Below are 20569 nucleotides of genomic sequence, written 5' to 3'. Positions count from 1 at the left end.
ATACATACCAGTATACGGATGAGGGGGCCATACATACCAGGATAAGGATTCCATGCATACCAGGATAAGAATTAGGGGGCCATGCATACCAGGATAGGGATTAAGGATGCTATACATACCAGGGTAAGGATGAGGGGTGCCATACATACCAGGATAGGGATGAAGGGTGCCATGCATACTAGGATAGGGATAAGGGGTGTCATGCATATCAGGATAGGGATGAGGGGTGCCATGCATACCAGGATAAGGATGAGGGGTGTCATGCATACCAGGATAAGGATGAAGGGGTGCCATGCATACCAGGATGGAGGGGTGCCATGCATATCAGGATGGAGGGGTGCCATTCATACCAGGATGGGGATGGGGGTCACGTATAATAGGAAGGGGGGGGGGCATATATACCAGGATGGGGGATATCAGAATTGGGAGACCTTATCCCTATACCAGTGTCAGCAGCAGACCCCCTCCCCCTTAACAGTGCATCGTGACCACATTTTTTGCTTACATTATTTTTCTATTTTCCTCCTCTAAAACCTAGGTGCGTCTTATGGTCGGGTGCCTCTTACAGTCCGAAAAATATGGTAATTCCTTTGTATATAATAAAGCCGGAGTTTTGTTTCAGCCTTCTCGTCTGCTGTGCTGTACTTGAATCCAGCCTTGCGGTGTTCTCTGGACACCGCTACACATGTACGGTCTCACACTGTCTAATCAGTGCTGTTAGTGCCAGACTGTGCATTGATATACTTCTTTGAGAAGAGCAGTAGTAACACAATTTGTTTATAAATTTTCAGAAGGAACAATAGAGGAATGGCACAATGTCAAGGTATAAAATAAGATGATTTACACTCAGTGGTTAGCACTTTTGCTTTGCAGCGCTGGGGTCCTGGATTCAAATCCCATCAAGAACGATATCTACAAGGAGTTTGTATGTTCTCCCCGTGTTTGCAAGGGTTTCCTTCGCATTCTCCGATTTCCTTCCAAACCTGAAAGATATACTGATAGGGAATGTAGACTGTGAGCCCCAATGGGAACAGCAATGATAATGTCTATAAAGCGCTGTGGAATATGATGGTGCTATAGAAGTAAACATAATAAATAATAAATACATTTAGCACTTTTTTTTTTTTTAGAAAGAATGCAAGTATTTACATCTTGTGCTGCTGTTCAGCAAATGTCATCTGAGTATTTACCGAGGAGACAATGCAGCGGTCTGATGAAACACTAGCAGGGCCCCGGAGATAGGGTTACCGCCTCCAGGATCCAGCAGGAGTTACACTCTACTGAAGATCTTCATTGCCGGAAGCCCCTCTGCATACAACCGGCATCACAAGAATTACTCCATATCAGCCCTGATCTTCACCTTCACTCCAAGTAACACAAAGCTAACGATGGAATATCCCCAGGATCTGCATCTACAGAGATGTGCGAGCAGTAACACGCAGTGTCCTTACTGCATGGCAGTGCCAGGGATGATTTCTTGAACATTTTATAATGCCTGGGTGCTTCAAGAAAACTATATTCTCCTTAGCTTCTGCATTAAGTTTCGTGTCGTTCTTGCTGATCATTGTTGCTATGGCGACTCAAAAATGGATGACTGGGAAGACACTATGTCAGACAGGAGTCGATTTGGTTAATGCTTCGGATCCGGAACTGGTCAAATTTATTGGGGACATTTACTATGGACTTTTTCAGGGGGGGAAAGTGCGCCAATGTGGATTGGGGAAGCGAAGTTTCACGTTCAAAAGTGAGTACATTATTACTGTGACTATGGGGATAAGTCCCATTTCTTCTTGCATGATCATACGGTATATCTAATTTTTTTTTGCATTTTCTGTTTAAGGGACACATGACATCTTATATTAAAAAGAAAAAGATTTATGTTTGGCATATGCAGCTTTAAAAGCTATTAGCTTATACAGTATGCCCAATATAGCCATTGGCTCCTGTTCATCCCATATTGGCACAAAGAACATTTATATACCTTTATTTTTATATATATACAGTATATATATATATATGTATATACATACATACATATATATATATATATATATGTATATACATATATATATATATATATATATATATATATCATGTAAGGCAGCGCTAGTCATCATGCTGGGGGACACCGGGTCAATTAAAGCACACCAGCCACGTTTTCCATTATTTCACAATCCAGAAGTTTATTATATTTCACTACTGCTTATCACCGAGTCCAACTCAGTGGCTCGCCGACATACACATATAATGTCCAGGAGCCTTTCAAGTGGCAGACAGGCCCACTTGGCTCCAGTTACAGCCTCCAGCAAAGTCACTTATAGCAACGTCCATATAATGCAGTGTTTTACCTTTGCCGGGTTTTAGCTGCTTCAGTCAGTTTTGTTCTGCCACCACTGTGGCTTTACGGCTTCCCAGATGGGGGTCTCCAGCCCTCGTTCCTTCAAAGGCTACTGGTATGTTGTCTCACCTCACATCCAGCCTTTGCCTTCCAGGACTCTTGCCTTCCAAGCCGCTGGCCCTCCATGGCTACGGGGATCGCTTACAACTAAGGATCCAGCCTCTGCCTTTCAGGCTTCATCAGGCTTCACTAGGCCTCACTAGGCCTCACTAGGCCTCTCCAGGATAACGGTATCCCACACACGGGAACAGGCCTCACGCCTTACACACCTGTCTCAAATCTACCAGGGTTTATATATCTTCTAGTTGCACACACAGGACCTGTGCTGATGTCACAGTCATGTGATCAGACCTTCTCTGTGCACAGGACCTGTGCGATGTCACAGTCACGTGACCAGTCACCTGGGGGAGGTATATGGTCGGCCAAAACACACCCTGGATCATTACAGTAATGCCGCAAGCCGCTGCATTACAATATATTTATATATAGACTTCTCAACATTGAAATTGCAACACCAAGTAGGAAAAGTCGTAGAATTATGAAAATCAAAAAAATAATAGATATGTTAATGATATAGAAATGATGAAAAAATGGAAACAACATTTTCCAAATATCTCTATCTATTCAGTATTATGACCACCATCTGCAGAAATCCCTGCTGTTACACATCTTGGCTGCTGTAAATTAGGTTACTAATGGTTGCCTGGGAAATATTCTACCATGCTGAATGTATTTGAGCACAAAAATCATCAAAATTCACTCCTGGCAGCTCTTTTATAATTGCCGAACAATAACATCCCAGATGTGCTTGACGGGATACAAGTCTGGAGACGCTGCAGGACATAATGGCACGTTTAGGCCATGCAAGCAGCTCACATTATCATGAGCAACATGCGACCTGGCATTGTCATGTTGAAAAATGGCTCCTGGACACTTTGGAGACATGACCGTAGCATTGGTTCTTCGACCAAATCAATGTAACACCAAGCTAGAAGTGTATGTGGAATGAAAACTAAAGGTATCTGGCTACCATACATTTTACCGCCCCACACCATAATCCTGAGAGTAGAACAATTATGTTCTCTCATGAAGGCTTCTTCATGGTGTTGCCCATTTGCTCTACAGACAAGTCTCCGACTATCATTGCATTCAAGACAAAAGTTGGACTCATTGATGAAGAGGACAGACTTCCATTCCTGCTACAATTGTCATCTTCCTCTTCATCATGATAGCCTTTGAAAGAGGTGACGTGATGTCTGTCTCGAAGCCCAATCTCCTGCAAACGCCTTCTGATGGTTTGTGCAAACCATTTAATGTCTTAAACTTGGTATGTGATGTTCAATTTCAGTTGCAGTACGGAATGAATGAATTATTGTACCAGTGGTACAGCCATTTCTCCAAAGTGCCACAGGTGCCGTTTTTCATCATGACAACGCCAGGCCACCTGATGCTACTGTGAGCAGCCGGCATGGCCTTAATGTGCTACCATAGCCTGCAGGGACACCGGACTTGTCACCCATCGACCACATCGGCCACGGGTGTGTCAGAAGTGACAGACAGTCGCCCTGCAGTTGATTGCAGGAGATCTCTATTTTTGGCATTACAGACATCTTCATAGATGCTGTCTCTAGGACCCAGCGGCTACCGCCCTCTGACTAATTAACTCCCTGGTCTGTGTTCTAGAGGGAGGTGCCAGCGATATTCATTACTACTTGTGTAGGCTTTAGCAAGAGCAGTACTTTGTCCTCTCTGGGGCTTGAGGACGTCTGCGCATTTGTCTGGAGTCATCTAAAGCAAAGCTATTTCCCCCTGTTTGTCCTTCCTTGTTGTCTACAGTGTTTTGTGGAGATCAACTAGTGCTCATCTCCTCCCTTCCCTAGCCTGAGCCTAACGCCAGGAAAAGACAGGGCGAATTGGTGAAGAGCCAATATAGGGATGTTAGGGGAGACAGGGTGACGCTAGATCAACCTAGGAGGTCTCCACTTCCCCCTTTTCCCTAGAGTCTGGACTCCTCTCCCTCTTCCCTTTGTGTTGCACTAAGTCTTTCCCACACCTTGCGTGACAACATCACATCTGGGATGTTATTTGTCGGCAATTCCAAACGGAGCTGCCAGCAGCAGATTTTGATGATTTCCATTCCAAGTACATTCAGAGTGGCAGAACTTTTCTCAGACAACCATTAATAACCTCATTGATAGCAGTCAAGACGTGCAAGTGCAGGAATTTCTGAGCATGGCACTCATTCTCAATACTGAATAAATCGAGATGTTTTGAAAATTGTTTGCTTTTTCATTATTTGCATATTATTAACATGTCTATCCATCCTGTTATTATATACATATCCATCTATCTATTTATCTATCTATCTAATAGCCAAAGCTAATGGGCAAAATATACCGCTGTGTGCCACTGTGTGGAATAGGTTGGGGCGCACTCGTTAAACTTGAGGGTGCAAGTGAAGGGGGTGTGGGAGCCCCTAATGTCAATATCCATAAAGGACTCAATGCTAATGCTCTGGTATAATGCAGTCAATGAAATATTAATTTATTTTCAAATAAAGAAATTCTGTAGGATAGACTTCTCTGTTGACCGAAATAATGTCATGTTTTGACCCTCTTGCGTCTTTGTCGTCAAGAAGGTCACTGGGATGAAAAGGACAAACATAAGACTAACTAAGTGACAAACGTACAATATTATATATATACATATTACTTCCATATTGACAATACAGCCACTTAATGCACATGATGGCAAATAACATGTGAGACTAGTTGATTTTAAAGTGAATATTGTCAGCTGAGAGACCATCTGTGCTAAGTAAAAAAGCAATTAAAAAGCAAGTGGAGCACTGATCAATGCACACAAAATTGTATATTTATGTTAATTATTTTTCAACAAGTGTGTTAGCGTGTATTACAGATCTGATGAGGTCTAATCTGTTAATGCATCGATGGTACACACGTGGTCAAAATTGTTGGTACCCCTCGTTTAATGAAAGAAAAACCCACAATGGTCACAGAAATAACTTGAATCTGACAAAAGTAATAATAAATTAAAAATCTATGAAAATGAACAAATGAAAGTCAGACATTGCTTTTCTGCTTCCACAGAATTTAAAAAAAAAATTAAACTCATGAAATAGGCCTGGACAGAAATGATGGTACTCTTAACTTAATATTTTGTTGAATAACCTTTTGAGGCAATCACTGCAATCAAACAATTCCTGTAATGAGACTTGTGCACCTCTCGACAGGTATTTTGGCCCACTCCTCATGAGTAAACTGCTCCAGTTGTCTCGTGTTTGAAGGTTGCCTTTTCCAGATGGCATGTTTCAGCTCTTTCCAAAGATGCTCAATAGGATTTAGGTCAGGGCTCATAGAAGGCCACTTCAGAATAGTCCAATGTTTTCCTCTTAGCCATTCTTGGGTGTTTTTAGCTGTGTGTTTTGGGTCATTATCCTGTTGTAAGACCCATGACCTGCGACTGAGACCAAGCTTTCTGACACTGGGCAGCACATTTCTCTCTAGAATCCCTTGATAGTCTTGAGATTTCATTGTACCATGGAGAGATTCAAGACACCCTGTGCCCGATGCAGCAAAGCAGCCCCATAACATAACAGAGCGTCCTCATGTTTCACAGTAGGGACAGTGTTATTTTCTTGATTTGCTTCATTTTTCCATCTGTGAACATAGAGCTGATGTTCCTTGCCAAAAACTTCAATTTTTGTCTCATCAATCCATAGGACATTCTCCCAGAAGCTTTGTGCCTTGTCAACATGTAGTTTGACAAATTCCAGTCTGGCTTTTTTATGATTTTTTTTCAACAATGGTGTTCTTCTTGATCGTCTCCCATGAAGTCCACTTTGTATCAAACAACGACGGATGGTGCGATATGACACTGATGTTCCTTGAGCTTGAAGTTCACCTTTAATCTCTTTGGAAGTTATCCTGGGCTCTTTTGTTACCATTCGTATTATCCGTCTCTTTGATTTGTCATCAATTTTCCTCCTGTGGCCACTTCCAAGGAGGTTGGCAACAGTCCCATGGATCTTAAATTTCTGAATAATATGTGCAACTGTAGCATCAAGCTGCTTGGAGATGGTCTTATAACATTTACCTTTAACATGCTTGTCAATAATTTTCTTTCTAATCTCCTGAGACAACTCTTTCCTTGCTTCCTCTGGTCCATGTTGAGTGTGGTACACACCACGTCACCAAACAGCACAGTGAGTATCTGTAGCCCTATATACAGGCCCACTGAATGATTACAAGATTTTAGACACCTGTGATGCTAATTACTGGACACAACTTGATTTAACATGTCCCTTTTGTCACATTATTTTCAGGGGTACCATCGTTTCTGTCCAGGCCTATTTCATGAGTTTAATTGTTTAAAAAATTCTGTGGAAGCAGGGTTGAAAAGCAATGACTGACTTTCATTTGTTCATTTTCATAGATTTTTTATTTATTATTATAAAGAAAACATACATATGTGTATATACAGTGTAATGCAGCGGCTTGCTGCATTGCTAAAATGTCCAGGGGGTGTGTTCTGGCTGACCATTTACCTCCCCCTCAGGTGACTGATCACATGACTGTGACATCATCACAGGTCTTGTGTGCACAGAAGGATATATAAATCCTGGTGGTTTTGAAACAGGGAGAGAGAGAGGCCTGGTGAAGCCTGGAAGGCAGAGACTGGATCCATGTGTTTGGCATACCAGTAGCCTTGGAAGGCAAGAGGCCTGGTCCCTGTGTGGGACTCCACTAGCCTGGAAGGCAGAGGCTGGATCCCTGTGTTTGAGATACCAGTAGCCTTGGAAGGCATGTGGCCACATCTGGGAAGCCTTAAAGCCACAGCTGTGGCAGAAACGAGCTGACAGAAGCAGCTGAGATCCGGCAAAGGTAAATCGGCGCTATAAGTGAATATTGTTGCTGTACCTTGTTGAAGTCTGTATTTGAAGCCAAGCAGTCATAGCTGCCACTGAAAAGGCTCTAGGATACATGTGTAACATTCCTGCGAGCCACTGAGATGGACTATGTTATGTGCGGTTTATGATGTGTAATAAACTGCTGGACTACATATTACCGGAAAATGTTGCATGTGTGCTTTAATTGACCCAGTGAAGCGAGTACCCCAGAGTGATGAATAGCGCTACCTTACAACAGTCATGGGTGAAAGTGTTGGCACCCTTGAAATTGTTTGAGAAAATAAAGTATTTCTACCAGAAAATTATTGCAATTACACATGTTTTGTTATACACATGTTTATTTCCTTTTGTGTGTATTGGAATAACACAAAAAAAACTGAGAAAAAAAAAGGCAAATTGGACATAGTTTCATACAAAACCCTAATAATGGGCCGGACAAAATTGTTGGCACCTTCCAAAATTGTGGGTAAAGAACTTTGTTTCAAGCAACTCACCCGTAGCAAGTAACAGGTGTAGGCAATATGAAAATCACACCTGAAACCAGATAAAAAGGGGAGAAGTTGACCCAATCTTTGCATTGTGTGTCTGTTTGTGCCACACTGAGCATGGAGAACAGAAAGAGGAGATGAGAACTGTCTGAGGACTTGAAAACCAAAATTGTTGAACAATATCAACAATTTCAATGTTACAAGTCCATCTCCATAAATACATCATTTTCTGGAACAATTTCAAGGGTGTTTTCAAGTTTCTGAGTCAAGGCTAGGCTGACACATGAAAATACATATAAACGATACATACATAGCCAGGACCAGACTGACATGTGCATGAAGTAGCTATTTTGTAAATATGTAAGTAATATTTATTGTATGTTTGTCACTTAGTAATACAGAAAGTCTCATCTTTGTCCTTTCCATCCCAGCAAACTCCTCCACAAACACCTGGGAGGGTTGAAATGTCACATTATTTTGTCACCAGAGAAGTCTATCCTACTGAATTTCTGTATTAGAAAATAAACAAATATTTCATTGACTGCATTAAACCGAAGAGTGACCATTGGACCCCTTTTGGTTCTTGCCTATACAGCTATACAGCCATACGTGAACAAATCTTACTGATGTATAATTTCAATGTACACTGCAAATTCTATGTGATTGCAAAGAGGATGATCAAATCTGCCAAAAGATAATTTGCTGGAATTAGGCTGTGCAATAATGTGCATTGTCATGATGTGAGGCCTCCCCAGACCACAGAACATAATAAACAGGTAAAACAAAATTAAAAAAATCATACTCACCTGTCCTGTCGTCACCTGTCGGGGGCACATGGGGGACTCAGCCCCACTCCGGTCCACATGTCTTCTGCTGTCTGGTCACTGATGCATTCTTATGATCTCATCTCTAGAATGCATCCATGGAAGGGAGTGGTATATTAAGTTGTAATAAAACAACCATTGGAGACAAGGTGAAATGTGAAGTCATTGGGTGGTAAGGTTTTTCCCATGCTTCTACATTAGGAAAGTTGGGGGGAGGGCAAGACATCCAGGCAAAAGGCTCCATTACACAGATGAAAATTGGCTGAACAGATTTCAGGAGGACCGGCCAACCATCTGATTTTTATGGGGGCTCCTGACTCTAAGAGGTGATGTTGGGGGAGAGAAGGATCAAGGAATTGGAATTTCAAAACTCAATCTTTTTGTTTTCAGGAGAAATAACCCGTGTCTGGCAGTAGTTTTCTGCTCTCTCTCCTGCGTTCTTGTGTATAGGGGAATTGAGAGTGATAGCGAGCATTTGGCCAACAACTATATGTGTGGCCAGTTAAGGTTCCTAACTCATAGCTTTTTCCCCCCTTTGCAATGAAGTTGGCACTTATCTTTTTGGTAATTTGGTTGCAGGGTTTGGGAATATGAAAGGAAAGAGATAGCGTAGCATTTAATAAATCTGGCAACATGTGACTCATTCATCAAAACTATCTACACCATCAACTTGTACATAAAGCAGTCTCCGGGCAGATCTCAGTCCCCATACACATTAGACTAAGATTGGCCAAAGCAGAAGATGGTCTGATGTGAATGAGGGCACCAGATGACTAACGGTTGGGGGAGATGTCGTTCATGCATATCCGATTTTGAACCGTGGATCATTTTGTTCTATCAGAGATCAAGTCACGAGCACAGATGTCAGTCGGCAGCTTTCTTATAGAGCACACAGGAGCACTCAGCTGATCGAGCGCTCCTGTGTATGGGAGTCAGCTGTGATGGCTGGCAGCTGAAAGATCGGCAACGTTCAGCCAATAAGTCATCTAAAGTGTATGGCCAACTTTATAGAAACAAGTAGCAATGGTGTCTCATAGCAAAACTTATAATGAGCCCCCACTCACAATGACTACCGTCAGCGGGAAGTTCAGAACATGTAAAGTGTATGATTATTTTGGTCCCCCGCCTTTCTTCATTACTAATAAATCCACCATCACATCTGACGATCCTAATCATACTCTGCTTTGTCTCCATTGTGTTGTTGTAAGTAGAGGATAAAGGGCTTAGGCTATGATCATATGTTCAGTAATCAACCGTTAGAACAGATTCATCAGCAATCCGTTGACAAAAAAGTTGTTCAGACACAACTTTTCTGTCCAACTAAAAACTGCTTTCAACTACATCTTATTTTTTAACACTGAAGTCTATGGAAAACTGATCTGTTAATTAGCCTTTTGTTTTCTTCCATTTGAAACTGATCCAGTAAGCAAAAAACTGATCCTTTTCAAATGAAAGAAAAATTAACAGATCCGTTTTCCACAGTCTTCAATGTTAAAAAATCGGATCCAGCTAAAATCAGTTTTTTTTTTTAGCTGGACAAAAAATGTGTGTGTGCATAACTTTTTTGAAAACGGATTGCTGCTGGATCCGTTTTAACGGATGATAACTGGACATGTGAACATAGCCTTGGTAGGTTATCGTATCGCAGTCGCCCAAGTGAATCAGAAGGTTGTACATACTGTATTTGGTTTTCACTCATCAAAATACTATTGGAAAATGTAATTTTGTTTTTTATTGTAGTTTCTATGGCGGATTCATTATGATACAGTCATGTAATAACTGTATTGTGTTTTCTGCTTCCAGTATTTCCAGACATGGTGAAAACACTGAACACCACCCTCCACATGATCATTATCCTCTTCCTCTTTGCAGCCATTTCTTTTGCTCTGATTAGTGCAGGATTCTGTGTATATAATGCACTGAAAGTCCCATATCGCTCCATTAAGGGTCCAGCCGGGATATGTCTCTGGAATTTCATTGCAGGTAAATCCACACACATTTGATATCTCAGGTGTAAGGATGCACTTACTAGATGGGTACATCAGGTCATGGAGCTGCTATGAGGGTCCAGGGCCAATTGGTCCCATATTCATTGCCATTGAGTATTGTGATCCTGTGCAGGACTCCCCATTACAGAGAAACAGCATTGTTAGAAAAGAAAGGGGTGTGAAATTGGTACAATATATCACAGTGTGGTGGGGAAAAAGACTCCTTTGTCCAGACTGCTAAAGTCCAACACAATATTGGGACACCCATTTTGGCCTTAAAGTATACCTGTCGCGGGGATACCATGGAAGAGAGGGGTCAGAAGATCGTGGCGTCTGTTTACATGAACTCCTGCACTTATTAGAACTGCTTCATCATCCTATTAAACAGTGCAGGTGTAATATTCCTGGTGGCGTGTTGGCATGGCTTACCATCTCTCACCATGCAAGACCGCCAACTTACCTACCAGTCCAGGCTGTGCACTGTGCTCCTCTATTTGCTGTGTGCATGTCTCTTGTTTGCAGGCTTAGGGCGGTGGTGCTGGAACTTCCTGAGTCTTAAAGGGACAGTGCACGCATTCCTAATGCGTCCCCAGCCTATTGCTGTGAGGAACTGGATAATTAAGCCACCCCCGCCCAGTGGGAGGTGCCCGAGCAACACTTTCTCTCAGTGTGCTATGTGCAACCGCTGAGTTGCCAGGTCCTGTCCAGCTATCTAGTTCTGCCACCTTGGGGCTGTATACCCAGGCCTGTTACCTGTACATGTGACTTCTTGTCTTGTTCTGCCACCCTGGGGGCTGAGTACCCAGGCCCATTCCTGTATCTCATTCCTGTCTGAACTAAGTCCTAGCCCTTTACCTGTCAGCCTCTTCTCTTTGTCGGTTCCTTCTTTTATCCTGCAGTATCCGAACCAGTACCTAACATCAAATCGTTGTCTCTGTACTTCTGTTTGTGAGTTCTGTCTCCACTCGCTACTTCATAGCAAGTACCTTGTGTGTATTTGGCTCTGCTGGTCCCATTTTCCCTGCCCCCATATCTACCTCTTGTGTTATAGCTTTCTTCCTGTGTTTTCCCGTCCCTGTCTGTTCCATGTGAACAGAGCCCTGTCCTGCCTGACCTCTCCTGCGGCATTACCGCCTGGTTGCGCTCTGTGGCATTCCGGTCTGCTCTGCTCCTTCCTGCTCCGCTTCCCGTCCGCACCTGCGGCTCTGCCCTGCTCCGCTTCCCGTCCGCACCTGCGGCTCTGCCCTGCTCAGTTTCCCGTCCGCACCTGCGGCTCTGCTTCTGTATCCGAGTCTGTACTAGTCTCTATCCAGCCTGTTTACCTACCTGCCAGTACCCGCCTGTATACCAGCCGTGCTTGCCAGTACCCGCCTGTCTGTATAACAGTCAAACCTGCCCGTTCCTGCATACCCCGGTGTGGGTCAACAGCTTTGTGACTCGGGTCTGACCTTGAGTGGCACCTGGGTCACCTCCCTTGTCCCTCCTCGGACCGCAGAGTCAACTGAGCCACCGTGCATCTGGGGTCGGAATGGGCGAGGCCTTTATTTACGTCCCTCCAGGCATTCCTCGGTCCGTGGCCCAGTGGGACCACTAACCACGCTCACGACAGAAGATCCAGCAGGTTTTGCTCTCTCTGTCATTGCAAGGGTTAATCAGTTAAGTTGCTCTCCTGGAGCTCTCCATACTGAATTGTCTCAGCTGTTCTGTGTTGGCCACTCCCCTCTGGTCTATATGCTCACCACTGTCACTTGGGAGTTACCAGTGATAGTTCTACTTCCTGGTTGGATGGTGAAGGAGAAGTTCAGTATTTGAAGTTGGAGGTTGGAGAGTTTTTCTGGAGATTAATGCGTGGAGTTGGTTTGTGTGTTTATCCTCATCCTCTCATATTTGGTTTCCCCTTGTTATACCCCCCCTGTTTCCCACTCTGTTGTTTTGTGAGTGAATTTGTATGATTGTAGTTTTCTTTTACCCCTGTCTGTCTAGTGTTTTCCTATACACTTCGGCCCCTCACCTCCCATGGTGGGGATATCAGATAAAGGTTAAGTTAGGAGCATAGCTATGTATGAAACCCCAGCATCTCCACCATCTGGGGTAATCCAGGGGACAGGGATAGACTATGGTGCCCCTAGTTCGATGGATCGGGTAGGTGCCCACAGTCCCTTGTCACTAAATGACAATACCAATCATTATATATTGCCCCCTTACATTGGATGCTGATCAGTATGAGTACAGGTCATGAGACCCCCACTGATTGCTGAAAGAAACAGCTCTGAAGGTCACTACTCAAGAGGCTGAAGAGGCCTGCAGCGTCTGCACGGAGTGATGTATGGGCAAAAGAGAGTTTATGAGCCCAAGCACTTAGCGGTACGTGGTAATTAGATAATTTCTGCTAAAACTGACAATTTAATAAAAGGGACCTCTTCCAAGATAACTCTATAGTGTCTATAATATTCTGCCGCCTAAGGTTCAACCCCTTAGCACTACACGACTGCCACTGTACCAGTGGGATCAGCCACAGGAGCTCAATGCTGACACATATAGGACGCTGATCCCCTCAGCTGAACCTCCTTAAGTGTGTCTGCGCTAATAAAATGATTAGACAAAGGAAGGATTCTCCCTCTTTCAGCCCTTCGTTACCCCCCACCTGCATAAGTGGGGCAACTGCGGAGGTACCAATGGCCCCTATGGCTGTCATCTTAGTTCTGCTAAACTGACAGGCGTCATACACTGAAGTACAGAAGTATTCAGGACATTAAATACAAAAAAAATGCATTGTAGGCAAAGTGTTTTTTACCGGTTAAACCTGCTCCAAAAATGGACGTGTTTCACCTGTAAAAACCTTACTGCCAAAAACCTCAGCAACACTGGGCAGAAACACAGGCTGCTTTTATGTACTTAACAAGTGCACAGAGTGTTAAGATTGTAAATGTAAAAGCCCTTGCTTAATACCGATATTTGACTGAGCTACAAGAAGGAACTTACTTTAGAGTTATTTAGGATTAGAAGGGAAGATCAATTGTGAATGAGACTGAGCGAGGCTCCATGGACAACTCCTTTAAGAACATTATTGCTGTCATTTTGGGCAGACTTTAGAGTGCAGTAATTGGCAATCTGCCTCCAGTTCTGGACTTACCTTGCCTGCCTGGAATTATTAATGAGTGTTTCCTGGCTGTCGCTTCTGTACATCTCTGCACGTGAGCTACTGCATGCAAGAAAAAGATCAAGACATGTCCCCATTAAGAAAAGTTTATAATAGCCAAAAAGCATTTTACCAAAAAAGAGGTGACACTGTTTAGATTGGTGTGGGTCTCACCACTGGGGATTTGTCTAGTCTTCCCTGGGATAAATAAAAAAAAATAATTTCCTATCGGTTTTAGCTAATTTAAAGGGGCTTTTCATGTTTATATTTTTTCAGTGCACAGGCCAACTAAGAAAACCAGCTTTACATATCCCCCTGCTTCTCCAGCGATGCCTTAACCTTCGTCAGGCTGCATAATTTTACAACGTTAACAGGCTGCAGAGGTACAATTGTACCTTCATATATACCTCCACTGTGGGAAGACTTTCTCCTTTACTTGGTTTTAGAAACTAAAGTTCATTCAGCTACAAATGTTATGCTGATATCTATTGGCCAGTGTTGTTACTGCTCACTTATGTTGCTGTCAATTAAGTTGATTCAAACTGGGAGTGGCTTCTACTTCTCTTCCTGCCTCCCTCCTCTCAGTAGCCATTTTGCTGTTCATCTCATTGCTGTGAGCACACACATTTCTAGGCTTGTGAAGTCTTCAATTTCTTGGATACGAAGGTAGGAAAGTCTCACAGCATCTAACAGCCAGTTATACCTTCATTCGCCTTATGTGGGGACAGAACAGTCAGAAATTGTCTTTGAGCCTGGACTTGGCTTACATATATTTTGTATGAAACTTATCACTATAGGTATGATTTTTATACGAAAAATGGATAATAATTAGTATCTACATATTGTTTTACGATGTTTTACTTATATTCAGCACAAAATAAAGATGGTGGCTGTGTTACAATTTTCCTATTGGTCGAAAAAACAGTCGAAGATGGAATGAAAATTCTGAAACCGTATACGGTTTACATAATATATAAATGACATTTATAAATAATTATCCATAGAAATAATTTACTTTTTTATCTGCACTTTAGAATCGAGTTTCATTCTACTTGCCACGTGTTACTGAACTAAATTACGAAGCCAAAATTCATCTACCAAGTCATCATCAGTGATAGTGATGCTGGATCTAGTTTCCGCCATAATCCAAGAAAACGTGTTTGCAGGTTAGTATCATTTTGTGAAAAGCCAATAATGTAGTATTGTGTAGTATTTCGGAAAATTATTTATTTTTCATTTTTTCATATTTACAGATTTACGTCTGACGAAATAATGCGAATGCTAGAAGAATCTGATTCTGAGCATGAGGGAGAACCATATGTTGCATCTGATGATGAAAACTATGTACCACAAGTGGATGTTACTGAAGAAGATTCAGACATTGAACAAGAAATGGTCATAGAGCAGGAAAAAGGATAAGACTCAGACGAAAGTGTTGAGGATGAGTCTGTGCCTCAAAGTGCAGGCGACATTTGGACTGCTAAGGATAAAACTCAATGGTGTAGTGATCCACTGCCAAATGCACAAACAAAATCTCGTAATGTCCTACGACAAAGAGGTGGCCCTGCAGCAATCAGCAACCTGTATACAGCAAAAGAGCTATTCAAGTCAATCATGACTCCCGAGATGTGTGACATCATATTACGAGAAACGAATCGAAAGGCCAAGAGAGTTTGTGATGCTTACAACAACGAACTGGTACAACATTTTCCTGATTCTTCTGAACGGCCACCACAAAAAACATTCAAGCAATTTACTGAAACTGAACTCCATGCATTTTTGGGCATACTGATTGCTGCTGGTGTGCACAGAGACAACAAAGAGAATCTGGAGGAAATGTGGAATGTTGCTGCTCTGCCTCTTATACGTGCAGCCATTTCTCGTGACCGTTTCAAGATGATACTCAGATTTATCAGATTTGACAACGAAAATACACGTGCAGAACGTGTGCAAACAGATAAAGCTGCACCAATACGGGACATCTGGACAATGCTGAACAGAAATCTGGAGAGAGCCTACAAGCCATATAATTGTATCACCGTCGACGAGCAATTATTTCCATTTAGAGGCTATACTAAATTTACCCAGTATATACCTTTAAAACCAGCGAAATATGGCATAAAGATTTTCTGGGCTTGTGACTCGTCAAACGCCTACCCATTACAAGGTCAGCTCTACACTGGGAAACCAACTGATGGTCCTCGACAAGTAAACATTGAACGAACAGTATTGGACCTAGTGAGCTCGTATAAAGGCTCTGGAAGAAATGTCACCACCGATAACTTCTTTACAACCATGGAACTAGCTAAGGTATTGAACTCCTGGAACATGACACTAGTTGGTACAGTGAGAAAAAACAAAAGGTTCCTACCTAGCAACATGCAGCCTGCCAAAGAAAGGCCTGTAAACTCGACAAATTTTGCCTACAATCATGATGCAACAGTCTGTTCATATGTACCAAAGAAGAACAAATCAGTCGTGCTTCTATCATCTATGCACATGACGGGAGAAGTTGAAGAGACGCTAGCAGCCAAGCCAGAGATAATAAAATACTACAACAAAACAAAAGGCGGAGTTGATGTTATGGATAAAATGTTGGGAGAGTACACTGTGAAATGACGAACATTACGTTGGCCTCTGGCATTTTTCTACAATATGATTGACGTCACTGGGTTAGCATCCTACATCATCTTCAGAGAACACAATCCAAGCTTCAGGACAAAGGATCAACGAAGAAAGTTCCTGAAAGATCTCGCAAATCAGCTGTGTATGCCTGCAATTGAAGATCGTAGTACAAACCGAATGATGATGAGAAACCATTTTCTTCGAGGTGCAGTAGAAATGGTGCTTGGACGATGCATTCTGGTAGCATCGCAAGCAGCAGCTGGCCCTCAAATACCTCATGGGAGTCGTGGACCCTCCCCTGTTGTTGGTAGTTGCTATGTCTGCCGAGACCTGAGGCGAAAACAACGTAAGACTAGAAAGTCTTGTGTGGTTTGTGTGAAACCCATTTGCGATGAACACTCGGTAGCAAAGACAGCATGCATTACTTGCGAAGAAAATCAATAAAAAAAGTTTCTTACATTTTCTTTTATAATGTAAATGAACAGTTTTTTTACTTGTTTATAATAATAAAATAGCATTATCATTAAAAAAAATATTATTATTTTTTCCTTGCATTATCTTCATTTAAAATATATGAGGGTACATTTGTACCTATGCAGCTTGTTATGGATGCAAAAATATCTCGACCCCTTATCTCGGAAGGGGGTGGAGATATTTTATTGAAATTTGGCCAATATATTCTGGACCAAAACTGCAGAGATGTCACGAAATTTCAGCCCTCTACGGCTTTTCTAAAAAAAGTTATTGCAATTTTAAAACGGAATAGTTACAATTGTACCTACTCAGCCGGACGAAGGTTAATGCTGCTGCCCCGGGGATTTTTTGACATGTCAGCAGCAAGGATGTCATGGCTACATCATGTAAACACTGCAGCCAATCACTGGGCTCGGTGTTCACGTACCGTATACTGATGAGCACAGTGATTGGATGTCACATGCTGTTTTCATGACATCAGCTGCCATGTCAACCAAGACTGGTGGCATGTGGTAAGTAAAGCTGGCTTTCCTATTTTTACACAGAGGCAGCATTGCACAAAAAATTCAAAATTTGGAAAAACCTCTTTAAGATAAGTGAACATAAACACTAAGTTCATCATAGACATAAAATAGTTCTTACCATTTTCCTTGTTCGTAGTGAGGTGGGCACCCAAGGCTAAGCTCCAGGGAAGGTGCCAACAAACCAAATTGCTGTGGCCATGGCGTTTGAATACAGGTCTAGGAGCAGAAAACTTTGCTCTATGTTAAGGAAGGAACAGCTCAATCGTGCTGATGTCCATGCCATAAGCGTCTCTGACTGAAAAATTGTTGTCGTCTTAATTGATATTCAAATAAGGCTCAAGTGCTCTGGGAGTGTCAAAGCACTTCCTAAACCTCTGCCTCCCTGATTTTCCTTCCCTTTTCCAGCCACAATTCCCTCTGCTTGATTGACAACTCAAGGGCTTGACCACACAGTTAGTGTGCTGTCAGATAAGCAGAGGAAGAAGGTGAGGCTTAGTGAGAAATAGAGCCAGAGAGGTAAGGAAGTTCTTTGACACTCCCAGAGCACTTAAGTCTCATTTGCATATGAAATAAAACAGTGCATTTTTTTTAGTCTGGAAGCAACACATTAAATATTAAGGGTATGGATGCCATTAAATTTTGTAGAACAACATGATCATAGAAAGAGTTTTGGGGGCTTACTGAAATATTCCCTTTAAAACCTGGGTGACAACCTGTTCACCATCAGGGCACCTGCTATGCTTTCACAGACTCCTAAGTAACAAGTCTTCCTACATAGTTTTGTATAAGTAAGCCGAGTGAAAACTGTAATGGTGGACATGATGGTTTCATAACTGGTCTTTAAAAAAAAAATCTCAATTAAGATTTCCTACTTTTTTTAGCACTACTGTATTAATTGTGATATTGTTTTGTGGATTTCTCATGCCTCATTTTGTGTATCGCAGGTCTGTTCATTGTGTTTGCCGTCGCCAGCTTTATTGCTGCTGTCCAGCTTCACCAGCTAACAGAGAGGATTGCAAACTTTAGAGAAAATGTCTTCAGAATCGTCATCTTAGAGGAACATTATGAGGACTCCTTCTGGTTGTGTGTGGCAAGTGGGGCAACTCACGCCTTTAACATTCTGCTCATGGCCGCAAGTACGATCCGTTTTCCTAAATTTAAGACGAAGACAGAAGAGGCAAATGTAACTGCAGAGGACATCATGTACTAATCCTAAGGGGTTTTTTTTACAGCAGGATGTAGGAGCAGATATTCCATATTTTGGTGCAGTAGTTCAATGGAAGATATCATAAAAACTTGCTTGTATCAAGTGAATCTCCCATGTGGATTAGTTGGTTCTTCATGACCTGGATATACTGTTGGGCCTCTCGCTTTGGACATGTACAGATGGGGCTTGATCCTTCACAGCTAATGGATCTCAGATATGATTGCGTAGAAGGTGTATCTAACATAACTTTACAAGAAAGAAACTGGATGTAGGAACCTCTATCGCCATCATCACATCCCAACTCTCACGATCTGATTTCAGCATCCTTCTTATTTCCATTCTACCTGATATAAAAAGCTTAGACTTTTCTTGAAGATAGTCCTCTGTCTCCCACAAGAACACTAATATGTTATCTTATTTAGCCATCTGATTGATTCCATCATTTGTTTTATTCTTCAAGGTGAGATAGATATGTTCAAGCCTTAGTAATGTCCTAATGTTCTGAATATAACAATCCAATTTCCCAAAAATATCCATTCTGGAATATAAAGCAGTTAGTATTTATTTCAGATTTTTTTTTATCATTTTTTAGAGAAATTACCGGTGGGACGACCAGCAACGGTCGAAATGCAGCTAAAAACCACAATATTGCTTCATAAAATTGCGTCCAGTTTTCACCTGAACCTTACCCCTTCAGAAGGAGACTTGTCACTATGTTCATGAAGCAGAAGTTAGTGGCTCAGCCACCGAGCTTTGGAATATCCATTTTATATGTTATCTAAGCAGGATTTAATAGCCCACTATTACATTATACAATAAATTGTGCAACCATTATAAAACAAAAGGCCTGGGGAAATAAATTTGCTTTTACTTGTTTCATCGGGTCTCCTTTTAATGGCTGAGAGCTTTCAGTCCAAATACGCTGAAAAGTGATCTTCTGTGATATTGTGAGAATATTACATTGATGAAACCTGCGTTGACTTCATGGAGGGGGGCCAAAAATGAGTAGGCTGCCATTTGTTAAGATTCACGCATAAAGGGAACCTGGCGTGTCTCCAAACTGGGGATAATCTGCAGGCAAATAGCGTTATAATGGCGCCTGGCCGCAGTACTGAAAGTATGGCTACTGGGATAAAATGAACTTTATTCCTCCCAGGAGTAGCTGACTTTCAGTCATAGAGGCGGCTACAGTCACCGATCACAGCACGGCTCACTATACTGTGAGTGGTGGCTGTAAGAATGGTCCTGCACTTTGATTGACAAATTGCTATACACAGATGCGCTGCAGAGTGAGCTGTCAATCAAAGTATCAGGGTGTGCTTACAGCTGCCGCTCACTATGTACTGACAGATGGCTGTAGCCACTCTGGGAACGTCTCTATGACTGAAAGCCAGAGGCTCCCAGGAAGAAATAAGTTTGTTTTCTCCCAGCAACTGCAAATTCAGTGCGGCGACCGGGCAGCACTGAAAGGCCATGTCCCCACTATCAGTATTTGGTCAGTATTTTTTCTCAGGAGTGGGAGCCAAAACCAGGTGAGGAACAATCAGAGAAAAGGTATAATAGAAACAAGTCACCAATTCTGCATTTATCACCCACTCCTGGTCTTCGCTCCCACTCCTGAGAAAAAATACTGACCGAATACTGATCAAATGCTGAGAGTGGCCTAACACTATTAGCCTGCAGATTAACCCTACATCTGCAGGTAAATAGCACTTGCAGACATGACAAATTCCCATAAAAAAGATTGTCCACTACTTTATCATTGATGACCTATCCTTAGGATAGATCACTAATGTCTGATCGGTCAAGGTCCGACTCCCCCACCGATCTGCTATCGGTGGCGGCGGCAGCGGGCACCAGCCGAAAGTACTCACTTGCGGAGCTGGCCGTCTTCTGGTAGTGGCCGAGGCTGAGTATTACACATCCGCTTTCTATTAAAATCAATAGGAGGTGGATGTGTAGTACCCTGCGG

At 42.4% G+C, this 20569-nt stretch overlaps 1 protein-coding gene across 1 annotated transcript; it reads left to right on the top strand.

Annotated features, from left to right (window-relative positions):
• The first annotated feature begins 1170 nt into the window (after window positions 1–1170).
• On the top strand, window positions 1171–19588 carry CLRN2 (clarin 2). Its single transcript, XM_073657153.1, has 3 exons — window positions 1171–1744; window positions 10444–10623; window positions 18335–19588. Exons 1-3 carry the CDS (start codon window positions 1492–1494, stop codon window positions 18598–18600), a joined length of 699 nt encoding a protein of 232 aa, XP_073513254.1. The 5' UTR covers window positions 1171–1491; the 3' UTR covers window positions 18601–19588.
• Window positions 19589–20569: the final 981 nt, after the last annotated feature.

The sequence above is a fragment of the Phyllobates terribilis genome, unplaced genomic scaffold (genome assembly GCF_046119375.1).
Source record: "Phyllobates terribilis strain yellow unplaced genomic scaffold, ASM4611937v1 Scaffold_1__5_contigs__length_1240528914, whole genome shotgun sequence".
Lineage (NCBI taxonomy): Eukaryota > Metazoa > Chordata > Amphibia > Anura > Dendrobatidae > Phyllobates > Phyllobates terribilis.
This window is presented reverse-complemented; position numbering and strand designations above follow the sequence as displayed.